The 14,298-nt window shown below is 42.5% G+C and overlaps 1 protein-coding gene across 1 annotated transcript; it reads right to left on the reverse strand.

The window, feature by feature from the left end:
* Positions 1-8,882: 8,882 nt before the first annotated feature.
* Positions 8,883-14,251, reverse strand: st6galnac1.1 (ST6 (alpha-N-acetyl-neuraminyl-2,3-beta-galactosyl-1,3)-N-acetylgalactosaminide alpha-2,6-sialyltransferase 1, tandem duplicate 1). The gene is made up of 9 exons (XM_079596096.1): positions 14,103-14,251; positions 13,758-13,956; positions 13,507-13,669; positions 12,199-12,367; positions 11,932-12,070; positions 10,590-10,690; positions 10,272-10,355; positions 10,064-10,163; positions 8,883-9,904 (listed from the first exon to the last, which is right to left on the reverse strand). Exons 1-9 carry the CDS (start codon positions 14,195-14,197, stop codon positions 9,731-9,733), a joined length of 1,224 nt encoding a protein of 407 aa, XP_079452222.1. The 5' UTR covers positions 14,198-14,251; the 3' UTR covers positions 8,883-9,730.
* Between the last annotated feature and the right edge of the window lie 47 nt (positions 14,252-14,298).

The following is a 14,298-nucleotide window of genomic DNA, read 5'->3' on the forward strand; positions in this document are numbered from 1 at the left end:
CGTCTGTGGAGGAAGACTGCTTTTCTCTCCCGCTTCGGATGGGCGAGCTCCGAGGATCTCCCCTCCCCCGCCGCTCATGAGCGTCGACGGAGAAAGACCAGCATCGATGCGCTTACCGGCTGGATGGCTGTTTTTCTGCAGAGGAACGTACGTTACCGTCCTCACGACCCGCGCCCTTTTCTTCCTGAATTCACGAAGAAAGCGCGGAGTCCCGGAAAGCCCCGTCTTTAGCCAGGATGCGCACTTCTGCTTCGAGGGAAGCTACAGTGTTAAAATCCCGCCGCGGCCGGATTTCACTAAAATGTCTCGCTCGCACAGTCCCAACATACGCGACCGTGCCAGTGTATTTTGCAGTCACCAAATCAGCATCAATGCTCGTTTGCCTGCACACAAACGCCGTTTTCACGACGCCCCAGGTAAATCTGAAAATGTATTTTCTGGTGTCCCGGCCACGGCCGATGGTGTAATGTGTGTATCCGTAATGCCCACGACTCAGTGCCCATTCATACACACAAGCACAGCCCTGCACAATACAGGGCTTGCACACATAAAATCGACTCCTGTCGGTTGTGCTTCACATGTAAGTTAGTGAACGTGCCCGCTTTTCAGTGCCCACAATCACTACACACTGCATGTCCCGTGTTTCTGTAAAAACGAAACGAATGTACGGTCAGTCGGTTCTGATAGACAGTACTCTCTGTGCTACACGGTGTCCCGGCCATGGCCGATGATGTAATGTGTGTAACTATATGCCCACGACCCAGTGCCCATTTGTACACACAAGCACAGCCCCGCACAATACAGGGCTTGCACACATAAATCGACTCATTTCGATTGTGCATTATATGTAGTGAGCGTGCCCGTTTTCAAGCGCCCACAATCACTACAAGCTACATGTCACACGGTTTCTATGAAACGAAACCAATGCACGGTCAGTCAGTTCTAATAGACAGTACTTCCCAGTGCTATAAATGTACCCGCGTTCACGCACCCACATTTATTCTCAAACATGCCGAGCCGTACGGGGCTCGCTCCGCACGCTCTCTCGTTCAGCTGAGAGAGCTGAGAGCGCGCGCGGGCTGCCCGCTCGATTAAGCGCGCCCCCGCATCACGCTGCAATGGCGCCCATGTTACAGCACACGACTGCTCTCGTGTCGCCGCCATTTCGCGACCAGAGCCCGGTTTTTCAACCCGTGCAAGCACAGCCCTGAACTACACAGGGTCTGCACACATAAAATCGGCTCATGCCGATTGTGTTTTACATGTAGTGAGCGTGACCCACTGCCAAGTGCCCACAACCACTACACACTGCACGTTCCGCGGTTTTCTGTAAAAACGAAACTAACGAACGGTCAGTCAGTACACAAACTCAGTGTCCCCGGTGTTATAAATGTGCCCGCCACCAAGCGCCCACGTTTATTCACAAGCATAACGAGCCCTACGGGACTCGTCCCGCGCGCTCTCTCTCGACACAGAGAGCCGAGCGCGCGCGGGATGCATACTGTGTTAAACATGCCCCCCGCCTCACACGCCACGGCGTCCATGTCACAGCACACGGTTGCTCTCGTGTCGCCGCCATTTCGCGACCAGGGCCCAGATTACATTCAACCCCTAGTCACACGTGCAGATGCATGGGAAAGACTTCCCGGGGTCTCAGAATGGGTGCTAGAGACTATAAAAAGAGGCTATTCGCTACAGTTTCATCGACGCCCTCCCCGTTTCACGGAGAAAGTCGAAACCACGGTGAAAACAGAAGTAGCACATCTACTTCGAGCCGAAATAGCGAAGCTATTGAGCAAAGGGGCCATAGAGCCTTTATCTCAGAGCGAAGGGGGTCTGTACAGCAGATATTTCCTGGTACCGAAAAAAGACGGGGGTCTCAGACCCATTTTAGATCTAAGGCGTCTGAACAAAACGCTAACAAAGCGGAAGTTCAGAATGCTCACGACCAGAAGTATCCTCGCGCAAATCCGCCGAGGAGACTGGTTTATGGCGATAGATCTGAAAGACGCGTATTTTCACATACAAATTGCGTCACGTCACAGGCGATTTTTGAGATTCGCCTTCGAGGGCCGGGCATATCAGTACACAGTCCTGCCATTCGGCCTGTCTCTAGCACCTCGTACATTTACAGTGTGCATGGACGCGGCGCTGGCACCCCTGAGACTACGAGGCGTTCGAATTCTGAACTATTTGGACGATTGGCTGATTCTAGCTCAGTCGCCGTCAGAACTCGCTCACCACAAGACACTAATACTCGATCACCTCGAGTGCTTAGGTCTGAGAGTCAATTGGGAGAAAAGTTCACTGTTTCCCAGTCAAAGGATCTCCTTTTTAGGACTGGATCTGAACTCACTGTCTATGACAGCACGCCTGTCATCACAGCGCAGGCGAAATACCCTGCAAATGGCGAAATCCTTCCGCAGCGGCCACATAGTGCCGCTCAGGAGATTTCAGAAAATGCTGGGCCTCATGGCCTCAGCCTCTACAGTGCTGCAGTTGGGCCTGCTGCGCATGCGCCCACTACAGTTCTGGTTGAGAACGCGCGTACCGCGCCGAGCATGGTTACACGGTCGTTATCGCCTCAAGGTCACTCAGGAATGCATTTCAGCCCTGACACCATGGAGAGCGTCAGACTGGTACCGGTCAGGTGTAAGCCTGGGGACTTCCTCGAGCCTGAAGGTGGTGTCCACGGACGCGTCCACCTCAGGTTGGGGAGCACTGCTCGACGGCAGACCGCTCTTTGGCCAATGGGCAGAGCGAGCCAAACTACCGCACATGAACTGCCTGGAAATGATGGCGGTGGACTTTGCGCTGAGGCGCTTCTGTCCCCGGATAAAAGGACACCACGTCCTGGTCCGCTCGGACAACGTGTCGGTAGTAGCCTACATAAACCACCAGGGTGGCCTGAGGTCCCGAAACCTATTCAGGTTAGCGGAACGCATACTGGTGTGGGCCCAGCACAACCTGCGCTCGTTAAGAGCAATACACGTGCCAGGCCACTTGAACGTAGGCCCGGACAGACTCTCACGGAACAATGTTCCTACGGGAGAGTGGTCCCTACACACACAGACAGTACGTCTGCTGTGGAAAACGTTCGGCAGAGCGGAAATAGACCTGTTTGCAAACCAGGAAAACGCTCACTGCCCAGAATTCTTTTCGAAGAGCACGAACGCGCTGGCCAGAGTCTGGCCCCGCCGTCCGCTCTATGCTTTTCCTCCTGTCTCACTCCTGCCTCAAGTGCTGGAGCGTATCAAGGAGAGCGGATGCTCAGTACTACTGGTTGCTCCATACTGGACGAATCAGACCTGGTTCCCAGCTTTGATGCGACTGAAAAGTACTGCCCCGTGGCCGATTCCAGTGAGGAGAGACCTCCTCTCACAGGCCAAGGGCGCGATTCTGCATCCTCACCCCGAGCTTTGGTCCCTACACGTATGGGCCATAAACGGGTACCCGCTAACCTCCCAAGAGGAGTGTTAGACACGATCGAGCAAGCTAGGGCTCCGTCTACTAGACGGCTCTACGCTTCCAAATGGTCGGTGTTCTCTGGATGGTGTTCAGATCAAGGTCTGTCACCACTTCAGTGTGGAGAACCGGAGATTCTCTCCTTCTTGCAAGAGCTATTGGATAAGGGAAGAACCCCATCCACGCTCAAAGTCTATGTGGCTGCCATATCAGCGTTCGTTAATCCAACGCTTGGCCGTTCACTAGGCAGGAACGACCTGGTGGTCCGCTTCCTTAGAGGCGCCAGGAGGCTAAACCCTCCAAGGCCCCCCTCAGTCCCCGTTTGGGACCTTTCTACAGTGTTGAACGCTATGAAAGGGGCCCCTTTCGAGCCTATTCACTCAGTTGACATGAAACACCTGTCTTTCAAGACCGTGTTTCTTTTGGCTCTCGCTTCAGTGAAGCGTGTGGGAGACTTGCAAGCGCTCTCAGTGAGAGCTTCTTGTATGAAGTTCGGGCCAAACGACTCTGTAGTCGTATTGAAACCGAAGCATGGGTACGTGCCTAAGTCCCTCAACACACCGTTCAGGGCTCAGGTCATCTCCCTGTCGGCCCTGCCGGCCTCAGAGGACGGAAATAGCTCCCTTTGCCCGGTCAGGGCATTAAGAGCTTACGTGTCCCGCTCCGCTGTTTTTCGACAGACGGAGCAGCTCTTTGTTTCGTTCAGCGGACGCTCCAAGGGGCGAGCCGCGACGAAACAGAGCCTGTCTCGATGGGTAGTGGACGCCATTGCGTTAGCCTACGCATCTAGAGGTTTGGAATGCCCTTTGGGCATCAGAGCACATTCCACGAGAGGCATGGCCTCTTCATGGGCTTGGTATAGCGGAATCTCGTTACAAGATATCTGTATGGCGGCAGGCTGGGCCTCCCCGTCTACATTTATTAGGTTCTATAACCTAGAGGTTCCTGCGTTGCAGGCTAAACTGCTCTCGGTCTAGAAGACTATGTATTAGTGACCTGCCCCGCGCTGCGGCCCAGGTCACTTCTATGTTAATATGTATAAGTGTTCCTGCCCCGCGATGCGGCCCAGGTCACTTCAATGTTTAATGTGTATAAGTGTTCCTGCCCCGCGCTGCGGCCCAGGTCACTTCAATGTTTAAGCATCACTCACTGACAATGTGTCCCTTGAGCATGCTATTACCCCTCATATATATCTATATTTACATATATATGCTGTTATGCCTTAAGAGGCACTACTATAAAGGGATGATGCTAATTTAGCCGCTCTCCCTATACTTCTTGGGGTAGGCACTTGTATACCAGGGCGCGCGCGCCTTTAGGTGTCTGTGTCGGTCCAAGAGCACGCACGGCGTTTTACATGGGGTTCCCGTAGCGTTCTTCGACGCAGTACGAGAGAACTCTACGTAAGAGAACGTACTCGGTTACTAACGTAACCTCGGTTCTCTCTAGAAGAGGGAACGAGTACTGCGTCTCATGGCCGTGCGTGTCCGCGCTGCGTCACTTCATTGACGAAAATCGGCGTGTTAGACAGCTATGCTCGTATTTATAGGCCTAGGCCACGCCTGTTTGGGCGGGAGGTGACGCAGAAGGGCGCGAAGCGCCCTCATTGGTCAGCGTCCTGGCCTCGCATAGGCTGTGCTTTTCTGGCAGAGCAGCCAATGGGTGAGCTGTATTGCTCCGCCTAGGTTGTATGCTTCAGAAAAGCGTTTTACATTATTACAAAATTAAGGATTAATTTTAGGCTTCAATCTCGACAAAGAAATATCTTTCCCGTAGCGTTCTTCGACGCAGTACTCGTTCCCTCTTCTAGAGAGAACCGAGGTTACGTTAGTAACCGAGTACGTTTCCGTATGTTTCGCATTTCCTACTGTATTTCTGAAACCGTGTTTCCCTACTGTATTCAGTGTCTGTTTCACCTTGTGTGTAAATAAACGTTTTGTTGTTGTTGTTTTGTTTTCTATTTCATTGTGCTGGTAATGCATTTTGCATGTAGGCTATTTATGTTAGTGAGATGCTCTTATTATGTTATGTAAATTAAGTCAGATGCCCTTGTGAAGTCATTCATAACCTATAGTAACTAGAAAAATAACTCATAACTAGTCACATAGTTTAATAATATTATGCATAATCAGTGGTGTAAAAAGCACACATATTATCTACTTAGAAGTAGACAGATAACTTAATTTAATATTACTCTATCAATAAAAGTAGAAGTGCATACTTATTAATCTACTTAAGTAGCCTATTTGAAGTCAAAGCCCATGTGGACCACTGAGAGAAGATCAGCCAATCAAAGAATAGGCTACACTTCTTTTTAAGAAATATTTATTCTGACATGTAATTGTCATGTTTGCTTGTGTGCCCTGTGTTTTGCTCTCCTCTGTTTTTCTCCCTCAGGTTAATTGCCATCACCTCGTTGTGAGCATGCCTGAGACGGATGGAGCACTCAGAAAATACGATATCTTTCCTCCTGACCCCTAGACTGCGAGGGGAACGCAACACTAAAGACGCAAAGGCCTACAACCATACAGAGGTCAAGCGGACTAAAACATAACCCCCTTTATCCATTTACAACCAACAGGAATATAATAAAATCATGCAGAATGATACAGAGTTTGTTTTTTTAATTGCATTTGATTGTATAACGGAGGTGGCTTTGGAAAAAAAATCTAAAATGGTACACATAAAAAATTTGTGTTCAAACAGATTATTCTTCACAAAGAATGTCAACAGAATGAGGGGCCTACTCAGTCATCGTGTTCCTGTTTTGGAGTCTAATGATTCCAGTCATGCAGTTTCTTCAGCCTTTAGTATCCAGGCATGGCAAAAATAAGTTTGTGAACGCTTGTGAAATCTGGATTTCTCCATTGATTAGATTTCTCATAAAATGTGGTCTGATCTTTATTTAACAGTTAAGGCCCATTCACACCAAGGACAATATATATAACGATAAGATATAGTTCTAAATATAAAAGAATAGCAGAGTCCACACCACAACTATAATGATAACGGCACAGAAAATCATTTTTCAGAGCATTTTTTTTTTAAGACAAACGATTAAAACCTTGACAGCCAATCAGAATCCATCCTGCTTTAAAGAGCTCGAGCATTTAAAGCAGCAGAAGAAATTTGTCACGATTTGGTTTTGTCGATACAATACGTTGAACCGGTTCAAGTCGAACAAGCCTATTGTCATGTTTCTGTGTCATGTGATTCCCTGTTTGTCTTGTGATCCTGCCATGTGTCTTGTCATTGGTTAATTGTCTGATCATTGTTCACAGGTGTCCCTTCTTTGTCTTGTAATTAGTCGTTGTATTAAGCCCTAATGTTTGCCATGTGTCTGGGTCAAGTATTGTTTCACTGTAACCATGGTTGGGAAGCGTCTATGGTCATGGTTTTGAGTTCGCACCACGCTTTTTTATGTTTGATCTTGTTATGTTTGTAAATAAATTGCACTTGGGTTCTCTCTACAACTTGCCTTTATCCATTACAAAATAACAGCAGCACGCACTTAGAATAAACAGAAAGAACTGATTTAGTTTTTCACAGTTTTATTAAATAGTCCTTCCTTCACTGAGTAGGCTAATCATTCAGCATGGAGAAAGCAAGCTAAACCATAAGGCCCAGTTTCACAGACAGGGCTTTTATTTTAAGACATTTTTTAAGATATATATCTGTGTAAGTTGCTTTCAGTTAAAACAGCTCAAACATGCATTTTAGTCTAGAGCCCTATTCGGACGGGATTAGTTTAACATGAGGTGGGGTAAAGTAATTATTACCACCATAATTTATTTGCGGGACTTTATTTTAGTCCAGACAACAGACAATGTCAGTAAAGATAACACGACTTTTACCTTCTGTAAAAAATGACCTCAGGTAATGCTAATCCAGTGCAAATAGATCAGCATATGTATATTCCATCATTTCCTGTTTAAAAGTAGTTTTCCGTGTTTTTTCAAGTAGGAGGTGCTTGAAGAAGAAGCATTCGGTTGTGTTCTAGGCAGTGGGAAGTCTATTGTAAACCTCAAGTGTTTTCTGCATTCAAATCAAAAAGAAAGTCGAAAGCACTTAGTGCGCAGCCTGTGATATAATAAATCACTCTGTGATATTAGCTGTATTTTAAGATGTTATTTTATGAATTTTAGTAAAAATGGCTAGATGGAAAGAGCTGTATCTCTGCAACCAATAAGGATATTGTTGAAATGGCTAAATCTAGTCAGTCGCCTCTTGTGCTGGATGTAAATGGTCACAATGTCCACAGAATTATTTCATTAGTGAGACCACGACTACATGTATATGTAGAATGTGAAGTGCTGTGGCTGGACAGCATTTTGACAGGATGAAAATCACTTGAATGTGGGACCACCTTAAAACAGCTTCTAAAGACCTCCAATTTTATCATGAACTGTAAGCCAACAGATACAACAGGCTAGATTGAGAGGTTGTGTACCAGTAAATTAAACAAAACAAAAATCTACTCCAAAAAAATTGGATTGGAGTATGGAAGATTGGAGCCGTGTTCTGCAGTCCGACAAGTCAAAATGTAACATCCAAGCATTGGATGGTGTCAGGTATGTTCGTAGGAGACGACTGGAGTGTTTTAATATCAAATGCATGCATGGTGCGCCATTAAGCATGTGGGAAACATAATGGTATAGGGTACACGTCTGCCGAAGGTGTTGGAAGGATCGCCAAATTTGCTGCCGCTTTGAACGCTGAACACAATGTAGCCAAGTATGGAGGATCTGTTGGGAGATCAAATGTGTACTTTGCAACATGATGACGATCTCAAACACACCACGCATGACGCATGAAACAGAGTTGCATGCAATGAAAGTGTTCATGCTCAGCATTTTGAAGTTGTCAAGTGGCCTCCTCATTCTCCTGGTCTTAAAGCCATTGAAAACCTTTGTGAAATTATAAAGCTGAATTGTGATAAGTCACTTGGAATTGGAATTTAAGCGTGACGCATGTGCAAAGTTTAGTGAGTCAATGCCCAGGAGAATGACTGCTGTAATCAAAAATAAGGGAGAACCAACAAAATATTCACAACTGATTACATTGTAGTCAATGTAAGCTATTTCCTGTGAGCTTTTTGTTTTTCTATGCCTTTTTTCCATTATGCAATAAACCCATATTTAATTGTTTGAGTTTGCCTTTAATGCCAAATAATTGTGTAATTTCAATACCTTAAACAAGTTTAGTGAATCCTTCCTTCGCAATATAACATGCACCTCATATTTTTATTGTTTAATACTTGAAGTGTCACTAAAAGCAACTATTGTGAAATTATCCTCCTCCGGATATCATATTTGTCAACTAATGTATGTTATACAGTGCCAACATGATGAGTTAACACAGTGTTAACAGTACATTTCCCCTGAGCAATAATGGCAAAAAATATTCAACAATGACCCAACCTTGACAAATATTTACTGGAGAAAGAGTGACGACTAGTTCCGGTTTCCCCTTATCCCAAAATAAACATATGGTTTGATGATGCAGTGAATTTGTATCAGATTACAACTCAAGCAAACAAGTAAATCAAAGAAGTCTTTCACAGAAGTGTGCTGTTCAATAGTACTTTGGATGAATCATAAAAACAAACTCGCATTTGTCTTTTTAGGTAACACTTTATTTTACAGTGTATAATTGCTGTAACACAGACACTATAAATAAAGTGTAACCTTTTTTTATTCTTCTCTTCATGTTGTTTGATAATGCGTATCAATACACATTTTTGCAATCCACAGAACTGGAATTTGTTAGATAGGACATGGAGCTATCAAAAAATATACCATAAAATATAGATCTAAATATCAATAAATAGCATACTTCTTTAAAGTTGGTCCAATGTTTGTGTATGGCTATTGGAAGCCCAGTTTTAGGAAAATATTAATCTATTTGAAAAACGAATAAAGTCATAAAAAGAGTAACGATTAATAATATAAAACTGATTATAAAAAAAATATACCGAAAAAAACTGTTTTAAATTGGAAATGTTATCAAATGTATAATGAATAATAATAAAAGACCGAACACACACAAACCTGGCCCATTTAAATATTTAAATGTATAAATATCAGCTTTCTCTATAAAAAAGTAAACCAAAAACATGCTTTCACTCGCAACATTTCACAGAAGTTTCATTTAGTTTAAGTCCATAGCTTCCCTTTGTCCATCTTGCCTATGAATAACCAACCACCAAGACACAGAATCATAGACCCTGTTGACAGAACAGAGTCTACCTTCTGTTGTTGATCTGTTAGTGTCTTTGGAAGAGTCTAATGATTCCAGAGTCATGCAGTTTCTTCCAGGTCTTTATCTCCAGGCTATAGTCATGGTTAATATAGAAAATGACTCTGGTTTTTTTTAACTTTTCATAATAATAGTTGGAGTACTTATGGTGGTCTTCTGTAATAAATCCATAGGCATCCACCTGATGTTGAGCATAAAACATTTTCATAAAGTATTACTAATATAATGCAATTATGATGATAGGAACAAACAAAATTACTTTTCAGTTTTTAAAGAGCAACACACAGCTTGATATTAAAGAATAAGTTGAAGTAATAGCAGAAAATATGCATTTACTTACAATATCACATGTGTGAATAGCCAAGAACAAAGCAAACGCTCCATTGGTCGGTCTGTATAGTGCCCAGTAATTGCCCTGCATTTGTTTGGATGGCATGAATCTATTAAAAAATAAAATAAAATAAAATAAAGGGTCATTCAAAAGAGATAGATCACACTTAGGTTGTTCTACGACCAAACAAACTGGTCACTGTAAACATAAATGTTACCTGTTGCGAATGTATCGAAGAAAATCAGGGTGAAGAACGTAGAATCTACTCTCATTAAAATTCCCATTGAAAAAATTCAGTGGCCTACGAAATAATAAATGTGAATGTTGGTTTTTAAACAAATCAAGAGCACAGTGATAAATATTTACCACTTATCAAGGAGCCAAACATAAAAGGTTTAATATTATTTATTTATAAGCTCTCTGGAATACTTAATTCTGATTGGCCAGTTGACTGTGGTGAAAATTAACTAAAATAACTTCTATATTAATATTACCTTGTTCATCTTGCTTACTGGCAGAGCTGGATATACTTTACCTCACACCCTTGAATGAACCGTTGGCTACTTTTCCCTGCAAAAGGCCTTGGAGCCACTCAAAGTCCCTCAGGCCCTCAGGGATCATTACATATTTGATACCCTATTGAATAACACCAGAGTGTTATATATGCGTGTGTTTGTGTGATTCTATTATTGTAATATAATCATATACAATATATCCCTATTAGAATTATTTCTAAAGAATCATGTGACATTGGAAACTGAACGAATTGCTACAGAAAATGCAGCTTTTCCATCACAGCTATAAATTACATTTTAATAGATATATATTAAAATAGAAAAAAAAAGTTATTTTGAAATGTAATAATGTTTAACAATATTACCATTTTTACTGTATTTTTGTTCAAATAAATGCAGTCTTGGTGAGCAGAAGAAGCTTCTTTCAATAACATAAAAAATCGTACCAACTCTAAATATTTTAAAAGTATAGTGTTGCCTGCCACTGAAAAAAAACCGTAACTAATATAAATAATTCTTAAAGGAACATGCCGACTTTTTGGGACTTTAGCTTATTCACCGTATCCCCCAGAGTTAGATAAGTCCATACATACCGTTCTCATCTCCGTACGTGCCGTAACTCTGTCTGACGCTGCCACCACCAGCCTAGCTTAGCACAAATAATGGAGGTAAACGGCTCCAGCTAGCATACTGCTCACAATAAGTGACAAAATAACGCCAACATTTTCCTATTTACATGTTGTGATTTGTATAGTCACAGTGTGTACAAATAACAAGGTCACATGAGACACAGCCATCTTCTAACCGTATACATGGGAACTATATTCTCAGAAGGCGAAGCACTGCTACTTCTGCGGAGTGATTTTCTCGTAGCACCTGAGAAGCCCCGTGGTGAGGAGCAGAGAGTTCACTCAGAGTGTTGCGCTAATCACTCCGCCCAAGTAGCAGTGCTTCGCCTTCTGATAATATAGTTCCCAGTATGTATACGGTTAGAAGATGGCTGTGTCTCATGTGACCTTGTTATTTGTACACGCTGTGACTATACAAATCACAACATGTAAATAGGAAAATGTTGGTATTATTTTGTCACTTATTGGGAGCAGTATGCTAGCTGGAGCCGTTTACCTCCAGTCTTTGTGCTAAGCTAGGCTAGTGGTGCGTTAGATAGAGTTACGGCACGCACGGAGATGAGAAGGGTGTGTATGGACTTATCTAACTCTGGGGGATACGGTGAATAAGCTAAAGTCCCAAAAAGTCGGCGTGTTCCTTTAATTAAGAGCACAGCAGCATAGTGCATTGAAGTGAGTATATGCAAATTACAGTGAATATATTATTTTAGAATTCAGTGTAAAAAATACTGACCTCATTTTGTGGAATACCGTGAAAGCCTTCCTTTGTTAATGTCAGCATGTTGGCATATAAGGAAAAAGCTGTATGCACATAAACTGATGTTCTATTTCCAACATCCTCCTCGTAACCTTGAGTAACAGCCCCATTTACTCTGTTTAAGAATAAACAGTATCAGAATACACAGTCACAACCTTTAATAATAACTTTTTCATTCAATTGTCAACTCTACCTTAAACATTTTTCGCAAAGATAATTTTAGTTTAAAAGTTTCATGCTTACCGAAAAACATAATCATGGGAGTCTATCTCCTTGCCCATCTTTGAGTTATTGAGAATACCACCAGCGCCCACAACAGCACAGCGGATACAGCCATCTTTTGAGCCTTCAGGCACAGGCAGTAATATTGAAGACTTGGGCTTTGGTATCAAGTCCACTGCTTTTTTCACCTCTTCAGTGGAAAGAAAACAATGTACGTGTACGTAAAGGAATGCAAAGTGTGACAGCAACATAGTGTCGGCCTGGATCTGGCCCGAGTCTGACACTATGTTGCTATCAAGGATGGCATCCAAATTCATCAAATATTTCAAGGTTGCCAGTTAAACTCAATCAACAGTATTTGTGGCATAATGATAATTAGAACAAAACTATATTTTCTTTAATACAAAAATTGAGGTTACAGACTTAGAATCAAAGTAAGGTGAGGGATAGACTTAACCTACGTTCTTTACAATGGCAAGCACTGTACAAAGGTTCCGGATCATGTAATTTTCACAACTTTGTCCACTGAACTTTTTTTCCATACAGATGTTTCATCACCTGAACAATCTGTATATTGTTAAACAGTACAATCCATTGAACGCATTTTATTCTATCCCTCTCAGCCTCGTTCTCATCCCTGTCAAAAATGAAATATGGCACTACCAAGACTAAAGTCAAATGAGACTGATGTTAGTTTTGTGACTTGACCATATTTACTACCATTGTAAAGTGCCTCACTGTAATCCAGACCTTTACTTTTTTAAAGGCAGCATCAATCTTTACCCTATTATATTGCGGCTTATATCTGCATGAAATGGCTTCTCAAACGAGAAAAATACCGGACGATGAACATTATTTCCCCGATCCCATTGATCATGTTGAATTGATCATGTGAGTTGCCTCCCACCAGTAAACATGTCAACAAGAGATGTCGTTGCAAGAGGGAGAAGTTATTCTGATTAAAGATTATGAGGGCACACGAATTTTGAAAAAGTGTGCACGGATAAATCATTTATAACAAACACTGCAATATTACATACAATTTAAGAGTTGTCAGTTTGATTTCATGGGGTTTTTAAAAGAAAAGATGGGACGAGGGGTAATTAACATCATGCTGTCGACTGATTTGAGCTTAACTTATAATGAACCCATAATGTTTTTTTTAGTAAAGAGAGATCCGTTTAAACTATTTACATTGCATCTAACCATGAAGCAATAACCTACTACACGCCTTTCTCAAACATATGCAGGATGTGCCGGAGGTTTTCAACACCCATATAACTTGTAAAATCTGCCAGACATGTTCTGTAATTTGCCTTAGATGATCACCATTGTAATTGTACTCCATGAAGCCAAAAGGATTGTTGAAGTGTGCTAATCGATTCCATTCTGTTATGTTGAGTTGACCTTTGTATAGCCACAGCTGAATATCAGAAAGGACAGCTTCCTTGAACTTGGGATCCTCTGTGCTTTGAAGGGACTTTGGACAGGTCTACGGAAAAGGAGATTTTTCATAAGGATCAAAACGACTGCACAGCTGCACCGTGACGCGGGAATAGTATTGGAAAAGGAGCACTTACAGGTTTTCTTGCTTGATGGTCTCGCAAATAAACATCTTCGAAATCCCACACTGGCAGTTTTGTAAAGTTTTTCTTGTAGAGAACCGGAATAGGTGTAATGTTCACTTCTCGCTGAGCGGAGTGAAAGGGTTTTTCGGTTTTGTGCAATCTAGTATTTCCATGTGGTGATAAAATCAATGCAGAAATGATGAACGATTTGCTAATGAGGAGGAGAATGTACATTAAAAACAGGAACAAATTTGTAATAATACCAATGTACAAGTCAGACGAATATCATAATTACACCATAAGACAAATTTAGAATATTTTCAAAAGATTTACTAAGTCAATACACTTATTTCTTACCTGTAGAAGTGTTCAGAGAGATTCATCCAAAGTACTAAATAGAGCAGCACGCAAAAAGTCAGAGTGAGACTAACAATGCCCAAGACTTTCTGCATATTTCATGAGTGAATTGCACTCATCTTATCAGTCTGGTTATATACATGTGAACTATGTGAAAGACTTGGTAACAGTGTTTTATAATCTACCTATTGAAATT

This window comes from Phoxinus phoxinus (assembly GCF_949152265.1).
Source record: "Phoxinus phoxinus genome assembly, chromosome: 21".
In the NCBI taxonomy this organism is placed as follows: Eukaryota; Metazoa; Chordata; class Actinopteri; order Cypriniformes; family Leuciscidae; genus Phoxinus; species Phoxinus phoxinus.

What these genes read in the sequence shown, in the direction of transcription:
- st6galnac1.1 (XM_079596096.1), bottom strand. Translation starts at nt 14,197, where the DNA reads ATGCAGAAAGTCTTGGGCATTGTTAGTCTCACTCTGACTTTTTGCGTG. An exon ending in TCCCATGATTATGTTTTTCG is followed by an intron (nt 12,071 to 12,198) that starts GTAAGCATGAAA and finishes ATTCTTAAACAG; the next exon opens with AGTAAATGGGGCTGTTACTC. An exon ending in CTTCGATACATTCGCAACAG is followed by an intron (nt 10,164 to 10,271) that starts GTAACATTTATG and finishes ATTTTTTAATAG; the next exon opens with ATTCATGCCATCCAAACAAA.